Raw genomic sequence first — 26248 nt, forward strand, 5'->3', positions numbered from 1 at the left:
ATGTCATCAACAAACAGCAGTAGCAGTAAACAATAGAAAACAATGCACACTTTCTCTATTTTGATGCTAATTAAAGTGCTCTTCGTTTGTATTTAGACAAGTTTCGTTGATTTTGTTACAAACAAAGTTTTTCATGTTGACTACGCCAATATGACGTCATGTTATCCTCTTGTCGCGTACTGTATCAGGTAGTTGCGTCCAGGCTAAAACAAGTTTTATACCTACCTGCATAACCGTTATAATCACCGTGCATGAACATAGTTTCTGTCACTACATTGATGTATTTCAGTAAGGTGTGTGAATCTTGGAAATCATCTAATTAGGAAAATAAGAAATGGTTTTATTTTGTTCATCGAATGGCTTTCAGTGTGATTAAAGAATGGTAAAGTTGCATGGGTTTCAATTTTTTCGGATGCAGCAGTATGTGGTTACATTGCACTGTTTAGTGCTATTCTTAATATATAGAATGTGGGCAGTAAAACGTGTCCGCTGTAATGAAACTGTCGACACTGTCGAGATTTTCTACTTCGAAAAAAACACATCACCTCTTTTACAATAAATCCCGATTCGCTAGTAGATGGCCAAATCATGCAATCCTTGGTATCAATCGACCATATATTGATTCTGAGCGATGAACTTCGTTTGAGATTTATTCATTTTTTATCCACGCGTTCAGTTAACTAGAAATATAATTGCATTTGCATTTTGCACGATATCCCATCGTGCAAAATGGGAGTAATATTTACTTTGCAAATGCAGTCGAAAATAATGGAATGACTGCACTGCACCTGACGAATGAGTACTGAAGCAAACGCGTGAATTAAAATTCATTTTTCATCCAAGCGCATTCAAAGATGTCTGCTCTGAACATTAAGGCCAGGTTTCTCAAAAAAAAAACGTGAGTTTTGCCTTTCTCATATAAAGAAAGGCTATGCAATCGCTGTAAAAATCGACTTTTTAACCAAGGCCCGGAGGGCCGAGTGTCATACACCATTCGATTCAGTTCGTCGAGATCGGCAAATGCCTGTGTGTGTATGTATGTGTGTGTCATTTAAACTCACACAATTTTGGCTGAACCGATTTTCACAAACTTGGTTTCATCTGAAAGGTATAGCGCTCCCATAAGCTGCTATTGAATTCCGACTTCCGGTTCCGGAGTTACGGGTTGAAGAGTGCGGTCACACAGTAAATTCCCATAGAAACTGGTACCACCATGAAGTTCAAATAAGGTAATGAATATTAAAAAGGGTGCAACATTACTTTGATTTGCAGGTCTAGCTAGATCACTAATGATCATTCAAAGTAGCTTTGACACATGGGCCACCTATGACAGTTCACGATGCCCCCGGGAAACTCCCCTATTTCCCAGCGCATACTTAACCGATTTTTACAAACTTGATTTAAAATGAAAGATACAATAACCTCATTGACGGCTGATAAATTTCATTCGGCTTTGGAGTGTGGTTCCGGAGTTACAGGTTGGTTAGTAAGGTCACACTGTAATTTTTCATATAAACCGTTACAATCGGAATACCTCAGAGGCTGGAAACTATTGAAATGGTCACCAAATTACTTCGATTCGCAGATCTAGATCACTGATTGCCAATGAAACATTTTTTGAATATATTGACCACTATCGAAAATTCCGGAAGTCCCCGATTCCGGGCATATTCCACAATTAAAGACACATTGGTTCTGCGGGGATGACCAAACTGATTTTCAGAAATCAAGTCTCAAATGGAAGGCATAGTATGTAGTTGAATATTGCATCGCCTTCTTCCTCTTACCATTAAACCTCCCTAGCTCATTAACCAGTGGCGGATCCAGGGGGAGGGTCTTGGGGGTCCAGACCCCCTCCGAAATGTTTTCACTTTTTGAGAAATTTCAAATTAGCTTCAATTTTATATAAGTTGCTATTTCAAAATCATTCCAAACCAAATTTGTCCAACATAACTGATATTCATTAAATAAGGTTATTACGTATTTCGAATTGCGCAATGTTCATTTTAAAATCAAAATTTCAGACCCCCACCGAAATTTTTTTCTGGATCCGCCCCTGTCATCAACCCCCCACCCGCCCTCACACCCGAATTTTCTTCATCCATATCGCATACCGAAATAAAATGAAGTATTTCTGACGTATTCTCCAATCTCATTCTGCTAACCCTCCTTCACGCCCCTTCCAAAGCCATTCTCCAAGCAGTTTAAATTTTGATCACATAAAGATAACATTAAACTCATGCTGATTAAGCTAATTAGGGTAATGAGCCTATTTTAGCCATATTTCTATTATCACCATATTCATTTGAAGCCGTTTGTTAGAGCAGCGTCTGCCATCTTTGTTCAACGCATTGAGTCAAGTTGTACGGCAACAATAGGGGCACTCGATTCGAGTTTTCGTTGCGTTCAAACACGAACATTTCACTGGAACAAAACGGAAGCATTTTTTCTTGCTGCTGAAAATTTCTTCAAATGTAAAAGTTTGATGTGATTGTCTTGTGGATGGGCCTTGAAGTGCTTTTTCACACATCGTGTACACGGCTCAAGGACAAAATGTCGAGCTAGCAGAGTGTTCTGGGAATTACAGAAGGTTTACACTGGAAGAAAATTGCGACCAACTCAAGATCCACAATCAAGCAACCATCTGACAGACGTTTCCGACTCATCTGCAGATCAAATTAGGGGCATTTTCACCAGCAAGAGAGCACAACCCAGTCAGGATTGCAGATAAGTGAGAGATTTCCAATTTTTCTTACCTTTTTGTGATTCAACTAGTGTCGTTTTTGTTTGAAAACCCCGAAGCGAATCCTGGTCGCGCTGGGCTCGCTCTAATGTTTACAACATTTATATAAAAATGACTATTTCGAGAGACTCCTATCCAGAAGCGCAACCAGCATGTGTCAGTTTCAGTTTCAAGCAAAAATGACATAACAGTCAATGACCACATCATCCTTTCTTTTGTTTCTCTAACTAAAATTTGAACCCTTTATTGATCTGCCTGCGAAGACCGTTTCAGACAGCATATCTACGTCCTTTATTCGTGCAGTAGATATATTTCGCATTATTTCCACTTTCTATGCTTGACTCTTTACTCTTCCATACAGACACCGTACGTAGGATAATCTCGTTTTAGAGTCTAACAAACGAATAATCAATTCTGAATACTTCAGAAAGTGTTCCATTTTCGGGGAATAATTGCCGGGCACATTGGCTGAGGAACCACAAATAAATTTTTAATCTTGTAAGTGATCCTGATTCAGCATTGCTCACTGGTGTTTCCAGATCCGAACAGTTCCGCGAGTTGATCATCCGTCGATAGCCCATCTTTTTTCCTCTGACAAACGCCAATGACAAAGCGTTACCAAGAAACCTCGGGAGTAGAAATCTTCCACACCCGTGAAATCACACCAAAACAGATAGGCATCCCCATACATTGAAGAGCACTGATTCACAAAACACATACGTGGTGTAGCTTCTTCACTTCAAACTCAACAGAAGATTCCAAAACCCGTTGACCAACCTTTCAAGCCCTAATTTCACTTTGTTAGTCTTCACAATTAACACTAGAGATTTCGAAAAAAAAAATTAGACTAGCTTACAGTTGTAGCAATACTCCCACGGCCGGCTGTTTTGGAGTTCAAATTACAGCAGTTTAGGGATAATTACTCTCGATGGCCGGCCATCCAGAGATTAAACACAAGAAAAAGATAACTAAATATCTCTTTCCCCTGAGTATACGTGCACTCCGAGACTAACCATCCCAACGCATAAAAATATATTCATTTCATGGACGCATTGCCTGCTTGTGGCGAATCCTAGACCAATTCCTGTCCTTTAATCCAACTCCGTAATACCTATGGAAGCGTCGCTGAGTCGGTGGCCTTCCTTAAGTAGGTCTTACATCAACATTTCCTACCCTATCCTAAGTATTGGTGAAAATGGACGTGGCCGGCAATAACGATACTCATGCTATTGGTTTACTGAACTCAAAAGAGATCAAGTTCATTCCCGATCATTTATCTTCCAAGCAAGATGAGTTGAACTACCTATAGGCAACATGATAATCGTTAGTATGCAATCTACGAATAGCACCGTGCTTCGCAACGCAACGCAACGTTCAAACACGAACATTTCACCGTTTTCAGGGCATTTGTGTTATTATCTTGGTTCTTAAAAACGAAGCAAAGCTGTTGATGCCAATTTGTACGCATTCCATTGATTGTAGGCCGAGCAATTAATGAATTAGTGTGGTACCCTCCCAAATAGGATGAAAACAGGGACTTTACCCCAATTATAACACTTTTTCTTTAAAGTGAGTCAGCGTTGTATAATATAATAAGTATAATAAGAATTTATTAGACATTTCCAAAATTATATTGAACATAATCAGCTATTGAATCATAGTTTGGATAAATGAGAAAGGCACAATCGCACCACTAAGTGGATTAAAACAGGTTTTTTAAATTCTATTTGATGTTTCAAAAATAATTCAAAATTAAACTTTTTTCAAATAAAATACATTTATTAAACTACTTAAAAACATTTTTTTTAATATGGCGGCTCTGAAAACAGCTGCTCAAACTCGACCGATTTGATGGTGAGTGTCATTTCTTGGAAACGAATCATCTGAAAGCAAAAAGCGAAACAATTTCATATTTTTTATCGAATGGGCTCTGGTCGGTACTACAATAAAACTTTTCCACCGAGAGCAAAAAACAAAATGGCGAACTTTTTAATTTTTTTAAGTTTAAAAAAAGAGTGGAAAATTTAATTAAATATTTAATGTATTTTTGGCTAAGTAAACCTTGTTTTAAATCACTTTTAGATAAAAACATCGAAATTACCTGAAACTATAAATATGGGCGTTACGACTCATTCTAACGCCAGTCGGGACGGAGTAAAAAAACCAGTCAAGTTTGTATCACTATGGATTCTAAAAACCTGTGTGGAAGAGTCTTTACGTTTGTCGCTAGTCCATATACTATGAGGTTTTAAATTCCACAGATATTTCAAATATTTTACTTATGCATGAAAAATAATCTGATTGTGATCAGCATGTTTTGGTTTTGGAAAGATTCTGTCCGAGTTTTTATGTTTCCATGGCCACACCAGTTCCATGTATAAGGGACCGTACACTAATTACGTAAGGCTTTTTCACAACTTTTCAAACCCCCCCCCCCCCCTCCACCAGATAAGAATTCGTAAGGCTTTGGTGACCTCCCCCTACATAGTTTCTTATCATGATTTTCGTAATTTATAAACCATATTTTTAATTCATTAAATAATAAGATAGCGAAAACGATACGTATAGAATTATTACAAAAAAACTCATGACAAAATTTAGCTGTGATCTTCTGCGGTAATTTTGTTTACATCCTAATCTTGCCCATTAGAAATTTCAGAATAACTATTGGTAGATATTCAGAAACGCCGGTTTGGTCAACATGATCTGCTTCGCTATATTCCACTTCCTTTGAATCTATTTTATTGTGATGTAGAATTCAAAAGAGTTTATAACCTCTTCTGTCGTTAATTTATTTTGAGTTACAACTGTGACACATAGCTCCGAGATGGCCATCTTCGAATTTTCTTGAAGTAAAATACAGTTCACACTCTGGAAATTTTCGGCCTACAATATCTTTGACAATCCTATGACAACACGAAGGGTACACGGTAAAAAATGATCACGTTAATGTAAAATGATTTGCTGTTGAATTCGCACAACTTGTCAAACATTGCAATACGATGAGCCAATCCATTGAAATTGATCACATCGAAGCACTACGAAATTAACAGAAAATCACTTCAATTTGAAATGCTTCACACATTGCTGCTAATGGACCATGCATTGAACTCAGCATGATTCCCAAACATGTTAATCACAATTCCGGTGGCCTGCAAACGGATAATTGTGTAATATAATTTGACCTCAACAAAAATCGTATAATACTTACGCTTTAGAACACTCTAGATATAGATTCTATCTGATTTTTTTTATCGAATTACAAGTGATCGTTTTATTTTCTTAATTTTGACAATAGGGTTCATGCGCTTTGACATTTGTAAACAATGGTGTTACCATTCAAATTCAATAGATTTGAACAGTGGTGCAAATCGAAAAGATAAACGTTTTAACTTAAAGGCAATATCCATTAAATAGTTTTGATAGCCAGATCACTTTAATGGTAATTGAAAAACCACTAGAGAATCAATGCTAAATCACTTCAATTGGTAGTGAGGTACGATAAACTTATTCAAGTGCAAAAGCTTTTGGATTGGACGCGCCAATTTTTTACCGTGTATCAATATTTCTTATGGCATTTTCGTTTTTGATAGTGCACTACCCCGTGTAGTCGGTGCTACACTCATTCAAACTTGGATGTAATCAGTCTATTTCTTTCTTTGCACTACACCGGTGTAGCACCAAGAAAAATCGAAAACGCCATTAACTTGTAAGGCATATTGTGAATCCAGTTTCCGAACAGAATAATGTACCATCACGAGCCAAGAAATTGCTCATTTTGTTTGATATACAAAATGTTCATGGTGCAAATAAGAAATAGTCCTCATTTCTTATTAAACGAAGTTTTAATTTTTCATACTTGTTTTATGATATTACGTAAGAAAGGACAAACCCTCTCTCCCTATCAGATAAGAATTTGTAAGATATTTTGAATCTCCCCCTCCCTCCCATATTCCCTTACGTAATTAGTGTATGGCCCCTAATTTAAATTAATCCACTTCGGCCACAGTCCCAACTACATATTTAAAATTACCGTTAAAACGGACGAAGCATTGTTTTCGGGTGTTATGTCTGTTAGTCTTTGCTTCTGGTCCTAATTACCTGTTCCAATCAATTGCTATACAATACATTTTTCAGATTATTACCTATATTTTTTATCATGCATGTGGGATGCAGAATTATTTTTTTTGATTTGTTTGATGTATTTTTGTGTACTTTGCATTACTGCATTTTCTTGTTTAGGTTTATTATACGCATGCGGGAAAGTAGCAATTATGTTATTTGAAATGAATGTTGGAATGAATGAAGCAAATGTGTTCATATTTATAATAGAAAGTATACTGGTCTAATCACTTTGAACAACATCTACATTACCATTATCTGAAATTTCTAAGTTGAAACCAGAGGGAAGGAGCTATACATATCAACGGTTTTTTTGTGAAAAGGGCGATACTTACAAATGTAAACAAAATGAGTTTTCTATTTATGCGAATGAAGGCTTCGAAGCGCAACAAATTCACCGAAAATTTTGATTCAACGATATTGCTTACTCAAACTAAAATAAAAAATACTATGGGCGAAACTGTATTTTTCTTTGTTTATTTAAAGTTTCGCCCTTAACGCTCTATGCAAACAATCAGGGCGATACTTTTGGTATCAGCGCAGGGGCGAAACTTATTTTACCACAATTTTTGATGATTATCAAGCTGTAACCAGTTGCAAACAGTAAAAAGGATCACAACTAAAAGAATCTGGTTGAAATCAATGGTGTGAAACGGGAGTTATTGTAAAAAAACGTAAGGGCGATACTTCAATGGTGATATGTGGAACCAAAAACCTATTTTAATCCACCTAGCGGTGCAATTGTGCCTTTCTCAATCATGAATCACGAGAATGTGTGCGTTTATATTCATTAAAAGAGTTCGAGTTCTAAAATTTTGAAAAAGAAAAAACAGCCACGGTAATATTGAACTGAAAAAAGGTGCGAAATCGGCAAACTCCCAAAAAGTCGATTTTTACAAAAAAAAAATTTTTTCGAGATAACATAAAATCTCGACGTTTCATGCATTTTAAAGATGTTTGGCATCAAAAATACGAATTCGATTTCTGAAATTTCATTTGAATTTTGAAAAAAAATTTGAGTTCCGGCTTATATGGGAATTTAATATGTGACCGGACGATTTAGTCTATATTTCCGGACCCATATAAGCGATCCGTACGAAATTTTATAGACATCTGTGGGGATATTATAGCTATCATTTGGAACTAAGTTTGTGAAAATCGGCCCAACCATTTCAGGGAAACTGATGTGAGTTCGTAAATTTTGAAAGATGGCCGCTTTTCCCGGGCACTTCCGGAACCGTCTATGGTGGTCAATGTAGTCAACGAAAGTTTGGTTGGCCGTCGGTGACCTAGAACAGCAAATTTAAGTTGTTTGAGAGACATTTTAGCGAAATTTTTACCTTTTTTGCTTTCATCGGAGTATCGGTTTGAATCACAATTTGCTATGTGATCGCACGCCACAACCTGTAACTCCGGAACCGGAAGTCGGATCGGGATGAAATTAAATAGCCATTTACGGGGACGCAATACCTTTCATTTGAGGCCAAGTTTAGTCGAATCGGTCTAGCCATCTCCGAGAAACCGATGTGACTGTTATTCTGAATTTAGATACTTCCGCCGGGGCTTCCGGAACCGATGATGGTGGCCAATGTGGCCAAATAGATTTTGAATGGATGTTAGTGACCTAATACTATAAATCGAAGCAGTTGTGGTCATATTTTGGAAAAATTTTCACCTTTATACATTCATTGCAGAATTTATTAAAATCGACATTTTCTGCGTGTTCGTACTCATCACCCTGTAATTCCGGAACCGGAAGTCGGATCCATTAGAAATTCAATAGCAGCCTATGGGAACGTTGCACCTTTCATTTGAGACTAAGTTTGTCAAAATCGGTTTAGCCATCTCTGAGAAAAATGAGTGACATTTTTGGTCACATACACACACATACATACATACATACACACATACATACATACACACATACATACACACAGACATTTGCCGAACTCGACGAACTGAATCGAATGGTATATGTCACTCGGCCCTCCGGGCCTCCGTTAAAAAGTCGGTTTTCAGAGCAATTGCAATACCTTTCTATTGAGAAAGGCAAAAAGTAAACAATCACTAGAAGGGCGATACTATAATTTTATCGATTTATACATTAAAAACAAAATTTGATTCGGCAATTTTCAACCCTTCATGAAGTTTTATGCATCGATCACTGATTTATGCAATCTAGGACGAAAAAACACGATGGATTTTAAATAGATATTAAAACCAAATCCGAAAATATTCTTTGTCGATTTACTTAGAATGATGTCGCTGCTAGTATCGCCCTTTTCACAAAAAAGCGTTGATATGGCGATAATGTGATCTACTGATATAATAGGCACACTACCCCACCTATTTTCAGATAATAAATTTCCGAGTAAATAACAACCCCCTAATACCTGGTCAAACAAGGAATAGAAGAAAACTGTTATACAAAGAGTCATACTGCCTATCAAGCCATTTGGCCGTTATCTATTGTAATTAGTTTGGGATTACTACTTACAACAGACCAAGAACCATGTTACTGCTTTCAGCTCAATCGACACCAGTGATCAGTGCAAAGCAGATTGCGCCATATTCTCGCGCTATTCTTCATGTTTTCGGCAGTCGCCATTCTCTCTTGTACTTTGTGTGGCTGTGATATAGTATTAATAAGCTTTAATTAGATAAGTCCTTTAACTGCCGTTTTGAAGATAATATCGAAAGCGTTTTTTGTTCGATAGCAATTGTATAACATAGTGACAATGTGGCGAGGTATGTACGATGTTTAGAACAATTGTAAATGATTTCCACCCGCGATTATTTCTTTATGCCGTCGTCCGATCATAAAAACATTTGGCTGATTAGATTCGTACCCGATTGAAATAATGGAATATAAAATGCGTAGATGAGAAGAATGCATTCATGTAATATGCCGATTTCGATTTTAGATTCGAAAATTTATATGCTTTGGTTTAATTCATAGAGGAAAGCGGAGTAAGACTGCAATCTTTTAACATTAACAAAATTAGTAAGACATAGTTGATACTGCATTCTTGTAACACATATGAGATATTGCAAATCTATTTTCTGCTACGATCACTTGATGATTTTCATATCTTTTTGAAAAAAAAACTGCAAAGCGGTTGGGGTGTGTACATTCTGATTGAGCTAGATTACCCAAGTAACCAATAAGCATTATAACGTAGCCTAATATCTGCTTTAGATCCACATATAAAGCTGTCCTAAAAAGCCGTGAAGCCCTAAATACTTATATAATGCTGATATTATGCCAGAAAAGGCGAAATATAGTGCTATTACTGTGCAGAGATTGACAGATCGTTTCTGTAGCACTAATGCTATTAAATAGCAAAAGCGTACAAATGTCAAATTTGAAAGCCTTATATTGGCACTACTAATGCTATTAAAAAGCTTCAGTTGGTTGTCATTGTCCGCCATGGTTTTAAAACCATTTCTTATGTTTCCTTTCGGTATGATGAGCAAAAAGGAAAAATTTTAAAATAAAATATTCTGTTTAAAACCGTAATTGACTCTGTTCTAATGCATTGTAATGAATATATTTAATGGGTTTTCGTTTTCACATGATATGAATGTATACGAAAATTACCTTTAGTAAGTCTCGAACTGAGGTACCTTGCCTCGTCCTTCACGGTAAGTGCGCTGCGTTTGCTTCCTGAACTATATTGCATATGCTCGATTGAAATGAAATATGCCGAATATAATCTTCAAGAAGAGTCCCAAATAACCACATACATTATATTGAAGCATTATTTTAATATCGATAATGTTCATTTGCTCTAAAACTACTTTCTTAAAGCAGTGCTACCATAACACAACATCCCAAATGTTTCAAGACATTGCCTCTTATGAGCAATGTAATAGGCATTATACACACCTTTAGAGCAAAGTTTTAGTGTTTGATCGCATTGCATTTACAAATGCTTTGACGCTCTACTGCGCTACACTTGAAAAGCATATAATGCTCGAACTAAAAGTTATGAAACATTAAAATAATTTCACGTTTATGAAGAAAATGTTCTAATCAAAAAATATCAACCTGAAACAACATGGAGAGTAGTGTGGGAAATGGACAATTTTCTACGAATGGGACAAAAATATCGGAGCACTGCACCGCCTATAGCTTTTGACTAATCCAATTTCCGTTGAGGAATACATGAAATTAAACAACACGAGTATGCATTCCTATAATTTCCAACTCAGATGAAGCGTATCATAGAGAAACCACTATACTAAAGACTGATCTCTGCTTCGTTTGTTGATGTTTATATTTCGCGACCCGAGAGCCACACGATAAATACTAATCTACTCAAAAAATGACAAATGTTTGCACCTCTCCTTCTATACCGACGTGTCATCGCATTAACAAAGGCTATATAATGTAAAACGTTATTCATATATTGCAAATATCATTCCGTCGGCAACTATCCTCCACAGATAAGAGTGCTAACGGCCTACCTCGTATGAAGCTGGTGTCAGATGATCATGGTTCGGATCCGATAAAAATTATTTAAAAAATCTGAAGGAATTGAAATTTTGTGGTGTGATGTTAATGTTGTATCTGACGAATAAGAAGAAGTGGAAAATGGGAAAAACGTTCATTTTTCTATTTTTTAACCATTTTCACTTTGACATTATATCAGCTTTATATTGTGTTATATAACATCGATCTGTCAAAACAAAACAAACATTATTGCAGCATCTAGTAATGCTTTTAGCAGACTAAAGTTTATAAGAGCGTTACTAATGTAAAATAAATGCTTTTTTGACAGCTCTTTCATCAGTCGCTTAATCGCCCTTTTCCACTTTATAAAAGCATTGGTGTTGCATTTACAGCAATGAAGCATTTTATCGCATTCCACGCACGACTCATTTAAGACTGTTAACTTTGCACCATTTGAAGTGTCGTGGTTACTTGGGGTTGCATAACAAATAAACCCACAGCATTACAATAGCATTATATCAGCTTTTTATTTGCTCTATAATGGCATTAAATGCACTTGTAAAGCTTACATGCTTTAAATATCCTTGAAGCATGTACGCGTTATATCAGCTTTATATACGCATATAGAGCAAGCTATAATGCTATATGTCGGCTGTGCAGTTATGCATTATTGATGCTAATATAGAGCTTTATTGCGTTGCTAATGCTGTAATGGAGTTTCAATGCAACATTAGTGCAAATGTATAGCCAATATAGTGCAATGGCTTAATGCTTATGGTTACTTGGGTATGGGACTATATATGTTTATATAACAAGGACAGCAAATTCGTTAAAACACAATTAAGTGTATCAAAAAATGAGAAACCAATCTTTTAGACACCATCCTACCCTATTTTAATAAAGTAGTATCGCGCTAATAATAAAATCTTACATTGCGTGCGTCTGAAAGTTTCAGACTGAAACACGCATTGAATACCCAAGTAACCATAAGCATTAAGCCATTGCACTATATTGGCTATACATTTGCACTAATGTTGCATTGAAACTCCATTACAGCATTAGCAACGCAATAAAGCTCTATATTAGCATCAATAATGCATAACTGCACAGCCGACATATAGCATTATAGCTTGCTCTATATGCGTATATAAAGCTGATATAACGCGTACATGCTTCAAGGATATTTAAAGCATGTAAGCTGTACAAGTGCATTTAATGCCATTATAGAGCAAATAAAAAGCTGATATAATGCTATTGTAATGCTGTGGGTTTATTTGTTATGCAACTCTTCTTGAAGATTATATTCGGCATATTTCATTTCAATCGAGCATATGCAATATAGTTCAGGAAGCAAACGCAGCGCACTTACCGTGAAGGACGAGGCAAGGTACCTCAGTTCGAGACTTACTAAAGGTAATTTTCGTATACATTCATATCATGTGAAAACGAAAACCCATTAAATATATTCATTACAATGCATTAGAACAGAGTCAATTACGGTTTTAAACAGAATATTTTATTTTAAAATTTTTCCTTTTTGCTCATCATACCGAAAGGAAACATAAGAAATGGTTTTAAAACCATGGCGGACAATGACAACCAACTGAAGCTTTTTAATAGCATTAGTAGTGCCAATATAAGGCTTTCAAATTTGACATTTGTACGCTTTTGCTATTTAATAGCATTAGTGCTGCAGAAACGATCTGTCAATCTCTGCACAGTAATAGCACTATATTTCGCCTTTTCTGGCATAATATCAGCATTATATAAGTATTTAGGGCTTCACGGCTTTTTAGGACAGCTTTATATGTGGATCTAAAGCAGATATTAGGCTACGTTATAATGCTTATTGGTTACTTGGGTATAGACGCAGTTACTTCGTCCTTGCAAGCCGTTTTCAGTGAAGCCACTATCAGAACTTCCAGATGATTATCTCGAAAATCTGTTTTGAGCACCTTCAACGCGTTTGAATTATCAAAGTTTGTTTTCTTCACTGCACAGGGGAATTATGGGTAAAACCAACACTATGGGTCAAACCGACACCCCAAAACTTTCCCCAGAAATCAAATGTTTATTCATTTCATAATAACAGTTTGTTATTAGTACTATTATGCTGAGCACTTGAAGACAAATCAGATTTACATTAGTACGTCAAATGTCATAAAATAATCAAAATTTTTGGTAGATTTTAAGCGAACAAATGCTTTTCAAATCGCCGGCCTTTCATATGATTAACTGAGTGCATTGAAGACGAATGGCAGCTCACTCCCCATTTAAAGTGAATTGAAAATACCCAATTGAAAAAATACACGAGAAATGCTTCAATACACCATAAAATGTATGCGCCGAAAATACACTAAAAATACGTTACTTCTGGAAGAATTTTTCAGTACTCATGCTGGAAGTCCGAACCGGTTCTGGACTAGTTTGACTGCCCTCTAAGAACGGTTGGTTTCAAAATCGTCCAATGAAGGACGTTCGTTGGACCAATTTGGACAACGTCCAAATAACCGTTCAACAAAGGTCCATCGTTGGACCCGTGTTGAACGATTTTGAAACAATTTTTTGGACGTCTCAGTGGGTGGGTAGAGGAATAACCGCTGTCAATTCTGTCGAACTCAGCCACAAAAAAACATGACGACAGTAGCGCACCTGGTTTGGATATCCCAACTACCTTCGAAACCGTTAGAGATTTTACACAAGTTGAATGCTGAAGATGGACGTCTGTTCTCTGTGGTTAGATCTAACAAATTTTATTTTGATTCAACAATGTTCCTATTTAAAATGTAAACAGAAGTATTTGTTGAACTAAACCAAACACACGCTTTCCAAAAAACCCCATTTCAGTTTGAAAGAGTCATTCGCCACGTTTTAGATTTAGATCTAACAAATTTTATTTTGATTCAACAATGTTCCTATTTAAAATGTAAACAGAAGTATTTGTTGAACTAAACCAAACACACGCTTTCAAAAAAAAACCCCATTTGAGTTTAAAAGAGTCATTCGCCACGTTTTAGATTTAACTAAACGTTTTGTTGATTCTTCTGCGTGATCCAATACAGATTCAAGACAAAATTATCTGGCAGCTCTGGCTTAGCTGCTTCACCCACTGAGACGTCCAAAAAATTGTTTCAAAATCGTTCAACACGGGTCCAACAATGGACGTTCGTTGAACGGTTATTTGGACGTTGTCCAAATTGGTCCAACAAACGTCCTTCATTGGATGATTTTGAAACCAACCGTTCTTAGAGGGCAGTTAAACTCATTCCGGAACCGGTTCGGATTTCTGAATGGAGTCACCCACTGAGACGTCCAAAAAATTGGTTCAAAATCGTTTAACACGGGTCCAACGATGGACGTTTGTTGAACGGTTATTTGGACGTTGTCCAAATTGGTCCAACGAACGTCCTCCCAGTAAAGTTCAGCCGGAAATTAATTGGAATTCTGGCTGGTTCCAGTTCGTACACGGGCTCTAGTTCTAGTTAGAATCGGTTGTGTCACTGGAGCCGGAATACGAACTGGAACCAGCCAGAATTCCAGTTCATTTCCGGCTGAGCTTAACTGGGCTTCATTGGACGGTTTTAAAACCAACCGTTCGTAGTGGACAGTATGGATTCCAAATCAAATGCAACAACCGATTCCGACTCAATCGGTTTTAGGATCGGTTGTTGCATTTGATTTGGAATCTAGGGGCAGATCACTCTAAGAATGTATAACAAATTTTCATCAAATTAGATAAAATGCATTTAATTTCCATTTTTGCATCCCCGAACAGAAAGTAATATCGAAATTGATCGTAGAAATGTTGAATTTACAACAGTTTTATTTGTTAACAACAACTTTTCTTGTAACATCAATTTACTTATGATGCAGTCCTTCATGCCTCTAAAATCTACAACGGAAAAACAATGTAAATCGATGTTTTTGATTTCAGAATGTATGGGAAAAGATCAATTTTTTCATTGTTACATCCCTTAACGACCCCCCTTTTTCCATGTAAAAACCGAGTTTACAATGAAATTGGATGTAGAAACAACAAATGTGATTATATTTCCATTGTAAATTTTCCAGAATAACATTGTTTTTCGTTGTAATGTAACAATAAAAAATGCTGTAATACCGTTATGCATTTCTATTCGGGTCAGCTTGGCACTCCCTCGCAGAAAAGTTTGTTTAACAAACGTCCTACGCTGATCCACTTTGTTCGACGTTTTGTTAAATGTAGGGCTAGTTTTTCTGTAGGGTTTTGACGTCTTACACGCAACGCAAACCACATTGCAGGCAACGCAAAAACATTGCACGCAACGCAAAATACATTATGAATTTCTATTTTGATGGAAATAAATGCATTTAATTTCACTGATTTTTAAAAATGCATCACAAATGATCTGCCCCTAGTTTGGAATCCATACTGACACTGAGAAAGAATCCCTCTAAGAACGGTTGGTTTCAAAATCGTCCAATGACGACGTGCGTTGTCCAAATTGGTCCAACGTACAACGAATCACGACTGTAGTGGCAAACAAGATTCAGGTTTGATTTAATCAATACTGTTGCTTGAAATTGCGAACAAATTCATTTGTTGGCTTTTCAATAGTTAAAACAAATATTTCGTTTGAAGCAACAAAATCAAGATAAGTTTAACCCAACCAAATACAAATATGTATTTGACCTAACGAACAGGTTCGAAGAAACAACAAAATATTTTTCGTATCAACAAAACAAAGGTTCTGTTGGTTTTTAACAAAAGGAACAGTTAGATCTAACAAATTTTATTTTGTTTCAACAGTGTATCTGTTTAAAATGCATACAAAAGTATTTGTTGGACAAAACCAAATATGTGCTTTCAAGAAACGCCCATTTCAGTTTGAGACAGTCATTCGTCAAGTTTGAAATTCAACTAAACGATTTGTTGTTTCAAAATGGCCTGATTCTTCTGCGTGAAGCAAAAACGATATTAGTAATCGCATAGACTGTTGTACGGCTCATGTACGTTCACGTCATATGACACAAATACTACATCACTAGCTGTCGGAAAATAATAAGACGGCAAAAGCAAATGGGATTGTTTTCAACCAAGAAACTATATTAGTTTTCGTGAGACCGGCCGACAAGAACTCAATTGTCTCACGAGCACGAGACCTCCCCATAAGAACGGTTGATTTCCAAATGGACCAAATAAGGACGTTCGTTGGGCCAATGTTTTCGGCTTCTCAGTGGGCTGCCAAAGGTCCATCTAAAGAAAATCGCTTCTAATCCTTCTCGAACGAGAGCAATTGACAGGTCCCGCGTACTCCTTCTCCTCCTACTCGATTGGAACGACACTGGTTAACAAACGATGGAGATGGCGTATTTTTTTCCAGAAGATTCAGCGTTACGTAAACAAAAAGCGCAACAAATGTCATTCCGGGCGAACTGGTTCTCGGAAAGTAACGCTAACTTTTACACTCGGCGTTAGTGATGTCATGAGTGAGCAGTAATGTCACTTTAACGGTCGTGTAAGACGAATAATTCTCGACGAATTTATGATTACGCCGTAAAAGCCAACTGTCAAAATTCTCTTTAAAGGGAAATTCCGGACAAACCGTTACTGGCCGAACACCGTTTTTCGAACTAATTCCAAGAGAAAACTTTTCTCTTTTGTTTACTACCCACACCTCCAATTGGAGAGTGACAGTTTGTCCGAAATTTTCATTCACAGTGAACTTTGACAGTTTGTCGAGAATTGATTGAATTCCCATACAATTTCAGTAATGTCATTACTTAGTAATGACACTTGTGTGTTTAAGGGTCCTATACGTAACACAGTGTGCTTTGCTCCATTGCCTGTAGCGCAGCGATGCCAGATTTACGAACATGTCTGTATTTAACAGACTTTTGATGGTCTCCTACAGACGTAATCAGAAGTCTACAGACTTTCAAAATAGTAACAGTGTTTAACAAAATTGCACTAGAAAAATTTGATCCGAATACGAGTGATTCCTTCACAGTACTAATTTCAAACTACTTTCAAACTACTTACCTAGTGCAAATAGGATTTACACAACCATCTACAGACTTTTACAAACATTTTAATTATTCTTCTACAGACATTTCACAAAAATATGTGGCATCGCTGCTGTAGCGTTACTTCGGTAATCTTTTGCTATGTTTACCTATTGAGTTCTTGTCGGCTGGTCTCACGAACACTAATGCAGTTTCTTGGTTAAAAACAATCCCATTAGCTTTTGCCGTCTTTGTTTTTTATTTTCCACCAGCTAGTGATGTAGGATTTGTGTCATGTCACGTATACGTACATGAGCCGTAGAAAAGTCTATTGGAAAAGTTTTATTGGCCTGTGAGGAATAGAATCTATAGAACTCAGGCGCAACTAATGCTACCTGTATGTAGATTTTGTATTACCTATGCAACTAACGTATACATACCCTGATTTCGCGAACATCTCGTTACTATAGTTTCAAGATTTGCATTCGCAAGAGCATTCGTGAAAAAGTTCTCTAACAGTACCAACGTTTGTATAGTAGGATAAAGCATCAATCATATATTGTAAGGTAAGGAAATACTGTTCGTTATAGCGTAGCTTAGCTTTAAGAGGAACAATCAAGATTTAATAGTTTGATATTTAGTTCACATTCAAACTAAATATCCTTAACAATATAAATAATCAGGGAAGTGCTTATCTTTTCGGTGTTAGGATGAGCCGCAAAGTTCTCTGTCCCAGATTAATTTATCAACGGAGAAAGTTATATTTTATTTTCCAAATGTGACGAAGAATATCGACAGCGAAGTAGGATAAACATGTTTTGTAATTTTTTGATGAGCACCAGCAAGGCAGCGAGCGCAATAGGGGTTCCGTGATAAACTCTTTCTCCGGTGTTTTTATTTATCCAGAGAAGTTTGTGTTTTTCATGTGAAAATGTGAGTGATGGGTGAATTATTAAGGCTCATTTTCTCATATGAGTGATATATGTAATGTCTGATAATAACTTTGTCAGTTTTAATTAACGCAGACGTCCATCTTCAGCATTCAGCTTGTGTAGAAATTCCCAACGTTTTCGAAGGTAGTTGCCATATCTCCACCAGGTACGCTACTGCCGTCGTGTTTTTAATGGCTGGGTTCGACTGAATTGACAGCGGTCATACCTCTACCCAGTCAAGCCAATGCGGAACCCAATTTGGACTTCTGAGTGGATTCAGTAATGCATTTCAGTTGGAATCCATACTGAATCCACTCAAAAGTCTACACCGGTTCTGGAATTGACTTATTTGACATCTAGGACACCAACACAGTTGCAATGTGCATAGCCATATATGTATACGATTCGCCATCTGATTTAACCTCATTTGGCGAAAATTTCAACCGATTTAACCTCAATCTTGCACTAACACAACTGCACATGAATTAGTCAATGGTTTGACCACAAAGAACAGACGTCCATCTTCATCATTCAACTTGTGTAAAAATCCCTAACGGTTTCAAAGGTAATTGGGATATCTTCACCAGGTGCGCTCTTGTCGTCATGTTTTGTAGTGGCTGAATTCGACTAAATTGACAGCAGTTATACCTCTACCCAGTCAAACCAGTCTGGAACCGGTTTGAACTTCTGAGTGGATTCAGTATGAATTCCAGCTCAAATGCATCAACCGATTAAGTTGGAATCGGTCGTTTTCTTTGAGGAAGATTCCATACTAAATCCATTCAGGATTTCGAGCCGGCTCCGGAATAGATTTTAAGGATAGTTGGGATAAGTTGGTTCGGCGGCGCTAGTGTTTTATCGTATATTAATTCAAATGTTTACACACGTTTTATTAATATATTTGTTCGATCGTAGATGTTTGTTCTCTGTGGTTTGACTGCCCCCTAAGAACGATTGGTTTCAAAATCGTCCAATGCTCGTTAGTTGGACGACGTCAAAATAACTGTTCAATGAACGTTCATCGTTGGACCCGTGTTGAACATTCTTTTGAGCTTCACAGTGGGTGGGTAGAGGTAAAACCGCTGTCAATTCAGTCGAACTAAGAAACTAAAAATCATGACTACAGTAGCTCATCTGGTGGAGATATTCTAACTACCTTCGAAAACGTTAGGGATTTTTAAACAAGTTAAATCCTGAAGATGGACGTCTGCTCTCTGAAATTTGTACCCCATTTTGTAGGTACTACCACCACAGAGAACAGACATCCATGATCGAACAAAAATATTTAAAAAACGTGTGTAAACATTTGAATTAATATACTAAGCACACTAGCGCCGCCACACCAACCTATCCCAACTATCCGTCAAATCGATTCCGGAACCGGTTCGAAATCCTGGATGGATTCTGCATGGAATCTAGCTCAAAGAAAACAACCGATTCCGACTCTATCGGTTGACGCATTTGAGCTGGAATTCATGCTGGAAGGCCGAATCGGTTCCGGACTAGTTTGACTGGGTAGAGGAATAACCGCTGTCAATTCTGTCGCACTCAGCCACAAAAAACATGACGTCAGTAGCGTACCTGGGTTAGATATCCAAACTACCTTCGAAACCGTTAGAGATTTTACACAAGTTGAATGCTGAAGATGGACGTCTGTTCTCTGTGCTACCACAGAGAACAGACATCCATGATCGAACAAAAATATTTGAAAAACGTGTGTAAACATTTGAATTAATATACGATAAACACTAGCGCCGCCACACTAACCTATCCTAACTATCCGTCAAATCCATTCCGGAACCGGTTCGAAATCATGAATGGATTCAGTATGAATTCTTGCTCAATGAAAACCACCGATTCTATCGGTTGACGCATTTGAGCTGGAAGTCATGCTGGAAGTCCGAACCGTTTCCGGACTAGTTTGACTGGGTAGAGGAATAACCGCTGTCAATTCTGTCGAACTCAGCCACAAAAAATATGACGACAGTAGCGCACCTGGTTTGGATATCCCAACTACCTTTGAAACCGTTAGAGATTTTACACAAGTTGAATGCTGAAGATGGACGTCTGTTCTCTGTGGTACTAAGATACTACAAATTTTCTAGGTATATTCAGTTTACCGTGGAACGTTTTCTTTTCGAAACGATTTTCGTAGTTAATGGCCATTTTACAAAAGATCACGAAAGCAATGGCGTTAAAGTTCAACCGGAAAATGAGCCGGAATGCTGGCTGGTTCTAGTACGTTTTCCGGCTCCAGTAACAACCGATTCTAGCTGGTTACCCTGAATTCTGGCTTATTTCCGACTGAACTTTACTGGGAAAGGGCAGTTAGTTTTAAATTCGTCCAAGAGGACGTTCGTAGGACCAACGTTGTACGACGTCCAAACCCAGTCACTGTACCCTAGCAGAAAGTTGCAGAAGTTGAGCAAAGCGAAATTGATGCTGGCAGAGTTTCTGAGCATTTTGTGCGAGAATTCTGACAGAGAGCTCGCTCAACCGTTTCTGACAGAAGCGGTTAAATTAACCGATGCTGCTCACTTTTAGCCAGAATTCAGCAAGGAATGACGGCCAGGATTTCTGTACGCTTCCTGCCTCAAATTTGGTGAGTGGGAATTACTGTTCAACAGCAGAGATACCAGGTATATTTCTTAATGTCCACATTAAATTTTCATAAAAAAATGCCTTCATTTAACTTCACCAACCATTTGCTTCTCAGCCCAGTAAAGTTCAGCCGGAAATGAACTGGAGTTCTGATTGGTTCCAGTGTATTCCGGCTCCAGTGATACAACCGATTCTAACTAGAATCGGTTGTGTGACTCGAGCCGGAATACGAACTGGAACCAGCCAGAATTCCGGTTTATTTCCGGCTGAGCTTAACTGGGAGTGGGTGGCATGAATAGCAGAGTTGCCATGATTTTTGGCGCCCAAAATGTTTGCATTCTTTAGCATCTCCTTTGTAACTAAACTTGAAATCAGATTGTTTGTGTGTATATTTTCCAATTTTTCCAAGAATTTTACCCGCTTGACTATACGGGATTTAAAAGCGCTGGATAAAAAAAAAGAGAAGGCGTTGCCGCGTTTGAGTTTTGCTAGTTAGTAGAGAAAAGTCCAGTATGAAAGTCTTCCGGATATCTGAATGAAAACTAAAAGGGTTTTGTTTTTATTTGATTACAGGAAATCGTTACTCGAGAATGTCTGGTAGCAACAGTCCGCAAGATAGCAACGGCGGTCGGAGTCGGGCTCGTGGGTTTGTTGGAGGCTCGCGCGGTGGATATAACGGCGGTCCATCACGTGGCGGCGGCAGTCGTCATAGTAGTGGAGCTGGTTGGCCGGGGGCCGAAGAGCACGCTCCACGAGGCCAGGTTGGAAGTTTTCAACATCGTGAACAGTACCAGCAAGTAGCTGGCAGCAGCCGTTCTTCGCGGCCCCATTTGTCGCCTCGTCCCGAGCAAACTGACGAAAAACCAGTTGATGAAGTTGCGGCACTCGAAAAGAAGGTCAGACCACAAGAACATGCTTCGGGGGAGCGTTCCTTTCAACGTGGATCCGGCGTTGCTGGTCGTGGTGGGATGCGCGGAAAACGCTTCTTGCCGGAGATTGTACGTACACGAGCGGACGCTACCGTTTCTAAGCAAGGTACAACCGGAAGGCAAGTCATGTTGAAAACAAACTACTTCCGGGTTGTACGAAACGATGATGAAAGAATTTTCCAATACCGAGTGGATTTCACTCCCTCAGTGGAAAGTAGCAAGAAAATGAGCTCGCTGATATACAACCTGAAATCGACAATTGGTGGGTACTTGTTCGATGGTACACTTCTATTTACGAGAAATAAACTGTGCGGCGAAGAAATTGAAATGACTACTAAAGACAGTACGACCGAGGAAGAATACAACATTAGATTCAGAAGAACTGGAGTAGTAGATGGGACAAACGAAACGGCATTTGTGATTTTCAACTTAATCAATCGCAAAGCTATGGCGGGTTTGAAGTTACAGCTAATCGGTCGCAGTTTCTTCGATCCGGAAGCAAAAGTATCGGTCCGACAGTATGGCATTGAGCTATATCCGGGCTACGTTACAAGTATTCGTCAGCATGAACAAGAGGTTCTGATGTGCGCCGAATTGACGCATAGAGTAATGCGGACAGATACGTGTTATTCACTTTTCGAACAGTGTATGAATCAGAGAGGAAACTTTAGGGACAATTACAAGCGTATGATTTTGGGGTCTGTCGTAATGACAACTTACGGAAAAAATAATACATACACCATTTCGGATGTCGATTTCAATGTCACCCCGGAAAGTTCTTTCGAAACCAAGAATGGTGCTCTCACTTTCATGCAGTACTTCAAAGATCGCTATAATGTGACAATTAGGGATCCTCGGCAACCGATGTTGGTGTCCCGGCCAAAACCAAGAGAAATTCGGGCCGGAATGCCCGAACTGATCTATTTAGTACCAGAGCTATCTCGAATTACCGGTATTACGGATGATATGCGCAAGGATTTCCAGTAAGTAGCACATGTAATTTTTTTTTGTGATGTTTCTTATCGCTTTTTTTTTCTTCCTAAAGTTTAATGCGAGCATTAGCTGATCACACTCGCTTGAATCCAGATAAGCGCATTGAAAGATTGGAGACGTTCAACAGACGATTGCAGCAGTGCAAAGAAAGCAGCGATATTTTCAAATTCTGGAAGACAGAATTGGACCGCCGCTTGGTGGAAGTACCTGCGAGAATACTACCCCCAGAAACTGTATTTTTTCATCCAGAACAAGCCGACTAGTGAGTTTTGGGCTAAACATTTTGCCATCGAATCAATCATTTTAATAATTTTTTTTATTCTAGTCAGGTGTTGGCTGGCGATATGGCTGAGTGGCAAATGGCGTTCCGCAACAATCCAATGTATTTGACCGTTGCTCTCACAAACTGGTGCGTCGTAGTTCCTGCCGGTAGCGAGAGATTAATCGCCGATTTTATGGGATGCTTGAAACAAGCTGCTAATGGAATGCACTTCCAAATCGAAGAACCACGACGAATTGTCATTCCGAATGATTCTCCAGTCGTTTACGTAGAACAACTGTCTCAAATCATTCAACGAGACCCGCAATTGATCATGTGCTTAGTAACTAACGATAAGGTGGATCGTTACGCTGCGATTAAAAAAAAATGTTGCGTGGAACGGGCAGTTCCAACGCAGGTAATGAAGACTCGTACGATCACTCCGAAGGGTGGCAATGTGCGTACGTTAATGTCCGTTGCCACTAAAGTTGCAATCCAGATGAACTGTAAACTTGGTGGTATTCCCTGGGTTCTCAAGAGTCCCCTATCTTCAGTTATGGTAATTGGATTTGACATCTGTAAGGATTCAAAGGATAGATCCAAAGCATACGGTGCCTTGGTGGCATCCATGTACGGTGGCGGTATCAAACATCCCAAGTACTACTCAACGGTGAATCAGCATAGCAACGGGGGCGAGCTGTCAAGCTTCTTGGCATTGAATGTTATCAAAGCCATCCGCGCATATGCTTCCTGCTTCAACGGTGCATTACCGCAGCGTATCGTCATCTACCGCGATGGCGTCGGCGATGGTCAACTGAATTATGTTCACGAGCACGAAGTAAATGCAGTAAAGGAGAAACTGGAAGCAGCCTACAAAGCATCGGAAATCCCTTCAAGATTGACTTTCTTTGTAGTCAACAAACGAATCAACACACGTTTGTTCCAAGACAGAAGAAACCCATCCCCAGGAACAGTCGTTGACGATGTCATTACCCTGCCAGAGAGGTAAGTTAATATTGCATATAATGGTTTATTCTATAAGATCGACCAATTACAATCTAATATCTTTTACAGAAACGACTTCTTTTTGGTTTCGCAAAGCGTTCGCCAGGGTACGGTCTCCCCAACATCATATAATATCCTCCGAGATGAGTCCGGACTGAGTGCTGATCGATTGCAGCAATACACCTTCAAGCAGACACATCTGTATTATAACTGGTCCGGAACCGTTGGCGTACCGGCTGTTTGCCAGTATGCGCATAAACTCTCAGCTCTTGCAGGACAATTCCTACATCAGACGCCCAGCACATGGCTGGAAAAAAAATTATACTACCTGTAAGAACTTGTTTGTATGATGTTCAATTCAACATTTGAATTGGTTTTATTATTTTCGGACTTCTCAAATGAAATATATAACTATGGTATCAATTAAAGCGTTGTTTAATAAGCGGGAAGTAAATATTTAACCCTTAAATGCATGAATTTCATTTTTCTTTGCTACTCATGTTTCTGGATGGATAAGATCTATACTGCCGTTCTACGCATAATTGTCCAATGTTACTTTTTGACGATTTTGACTTTTCTTCCTCAAACAGTATTTTTACTTATATTTTCAGAAAACATTTCAAAAACATATAGTTTGAAGAATCCTCAAAAAAATACCAAGTCTGTTTGTCCCATTGTCAAAATTCTACGCATTACTGTCCCACTAAAAAATAATCTTCAAAAGAAGTATATACACACCATTATTATGAAGTATTCGTTTTAGTAATACAAGAAGAGAGAGGCTTTATTCAAAAGAAAGCGATAGGATATTAATCATATAATGGTAGTTTTATTATTGCTCATTAATTTGAAGTATGAATGCACATTGATCAGCCGCTTTCTTTACGAGATGCCCGTAGTGTAAAAATACACGGTGGAAGCAACTCAATACTTCGTAATTACTGCGACCACTGATTTGTTCTGGCCACAGACACGGAAACACAGGAAACGTGCGGGTATATTGACCAACGGGTGCAAAGGTTTCGTTGTAGGCCACGATCCTTTGGGAAAACACAACTGTCTTTAACCCATCCAAACGTGGCAATTGTATCACCTAAATTAAAATATTAAAACTGATTAGAAACAAAAAAAAAATTAAACAAAAATATTACTTTTTGCATATCCACGGCCTTTACCAGCTGATTAGCGACAGCTTTATCGCCATCTGCGAGGTATGCCGCTCGTGCGAGCTTTGCGTACTCCAAGTGTTTATTCTGCTCGATACATTTGGTTCATACTGAATTTCCACTCTCGTGGCCGAAAATCTTTTGATGCTCCTCCGCAGCGACGCACATCTCGCACTCTTCGTGGCCCAATTTAACAAACGTTCATTTCGTTTATTACGTGGGAGTAACTGACTTTGACGTCATGTATTGCTTGGTACTGCTCATGCATGGCTCTCTGGGTTAAATCGGATGGTAAATAGCGACGATTAGGAGCATGCTCCCTTCTGTAGTGTGATACCATCGGCCCAAACGTTAAAATGTGGGCCTCGATAGCCTCACGTGAATCAGTTCCGTGAGTACCTCCCACGCTTCGTGAGGGATGTGCCGTCCTCTTCATTTCCGGCGATGCATTGATAAATTATGTTCCTAAAATTAAAATGTTCATGTGCTAAAATTTATTTTTATATCATGCAACTTACCCGCAGTGCTAACCAAAACCAATCGTATTAAAAAAAAAAGTTCGACGCATGGCAATTGGAACATCGCTGGCAGTAGGAAGGGCGCAAACGTATGCTGCCCATAAAAGCATAAGAGTCCCATAATGAAAAACAGCAAGCCGAGAAAAACGCTGTTCAAGATTTAACTTTGCATTGAGCCTTATGGGATGGGACAACCATGTTTTGGTATTTTTTCGATATTTTCTAAACAAATTTGGTAATCCTATATGTGCATTATGGTTCACTGCCCATAACAGCATAAGAGTCCCATGTTGAAAAACAGCAAGCCGAGAAAAACGCTGTTCAAGATTGTCCCCCATTGAGCCAAATGGATGGGACAACCATGTTTTGGTATTTTTTTGATATTTTCTGAACAAACCCAGAAATCTTATTTGTGCAGTGTGATTCAGTGGTGATACAGAATACAATCCAACGGATAACTCATTTTCGACAAAAATCCACATGGGACTCTTATGCGTTTATGGGCAGTTCAGTGGTGATACAGAATGCAATCCAATAGA

General features: G+C 38.3%; 1 protein-coding gene across 3 annotated transcripts in view; it reads left to right on the forward strand.

Annotated features, from left to right (window-relative positions):
• The window catches only part of LOC131693946 (protein aubergine-like), a 40786-nt gene extending 16333 nt beyond the window's left edge, over positions 1–24453 (forward strand). The window contains exons 1-5 of one of the 3 annotated variants that reach the window (XM_058982234.1): positions 9384–9613; positions 21413–22751; positions 22814–23023; positions 23087–24025; positions 24095–24453. In XM_058982234.1, the coding sequence (XP_058838217.1) occupies positions 9604–9613; positions 21413–22751; positions 22814–23023; positions 23087–24025; positions 24095–24359 (2763 nt within the window). In that variant the 5' untranslated portion in view covers positions 9384–9603 and the 3' untranslated portion in view covers positions 24360–24453. Of the gene's footprint in view, positions 1–9383; positions 9614–21152; positions 21331–21412; positions 22752–22813; positions 23024–23086; positions 24026–24094 lie in introns of those variants that run through there. The other 2 variants (XM_058982233.1, XM_058982235.1) reach the window with 2 other exon arrangements.
• The last annotated feature ends 1795 nt before the right edge of the window (positions 24454–26248 follow it).

Source organism: Topomyia yanbarensis, chromosome 3 (genome assembly GCF_030247195.1).
Source record: "Topomyia yanbarensis strain Yona2022 chromosome 3, ASM3024719v1, whole genome shotgun sequence".
NCBI classification, from domain to species: domain Eukaryota; kingdom Metazoa; phylum Arthropoda; class Insecta; order Diptera; family Culicidae; genus Topomyia; species Topomyia yanbarensis.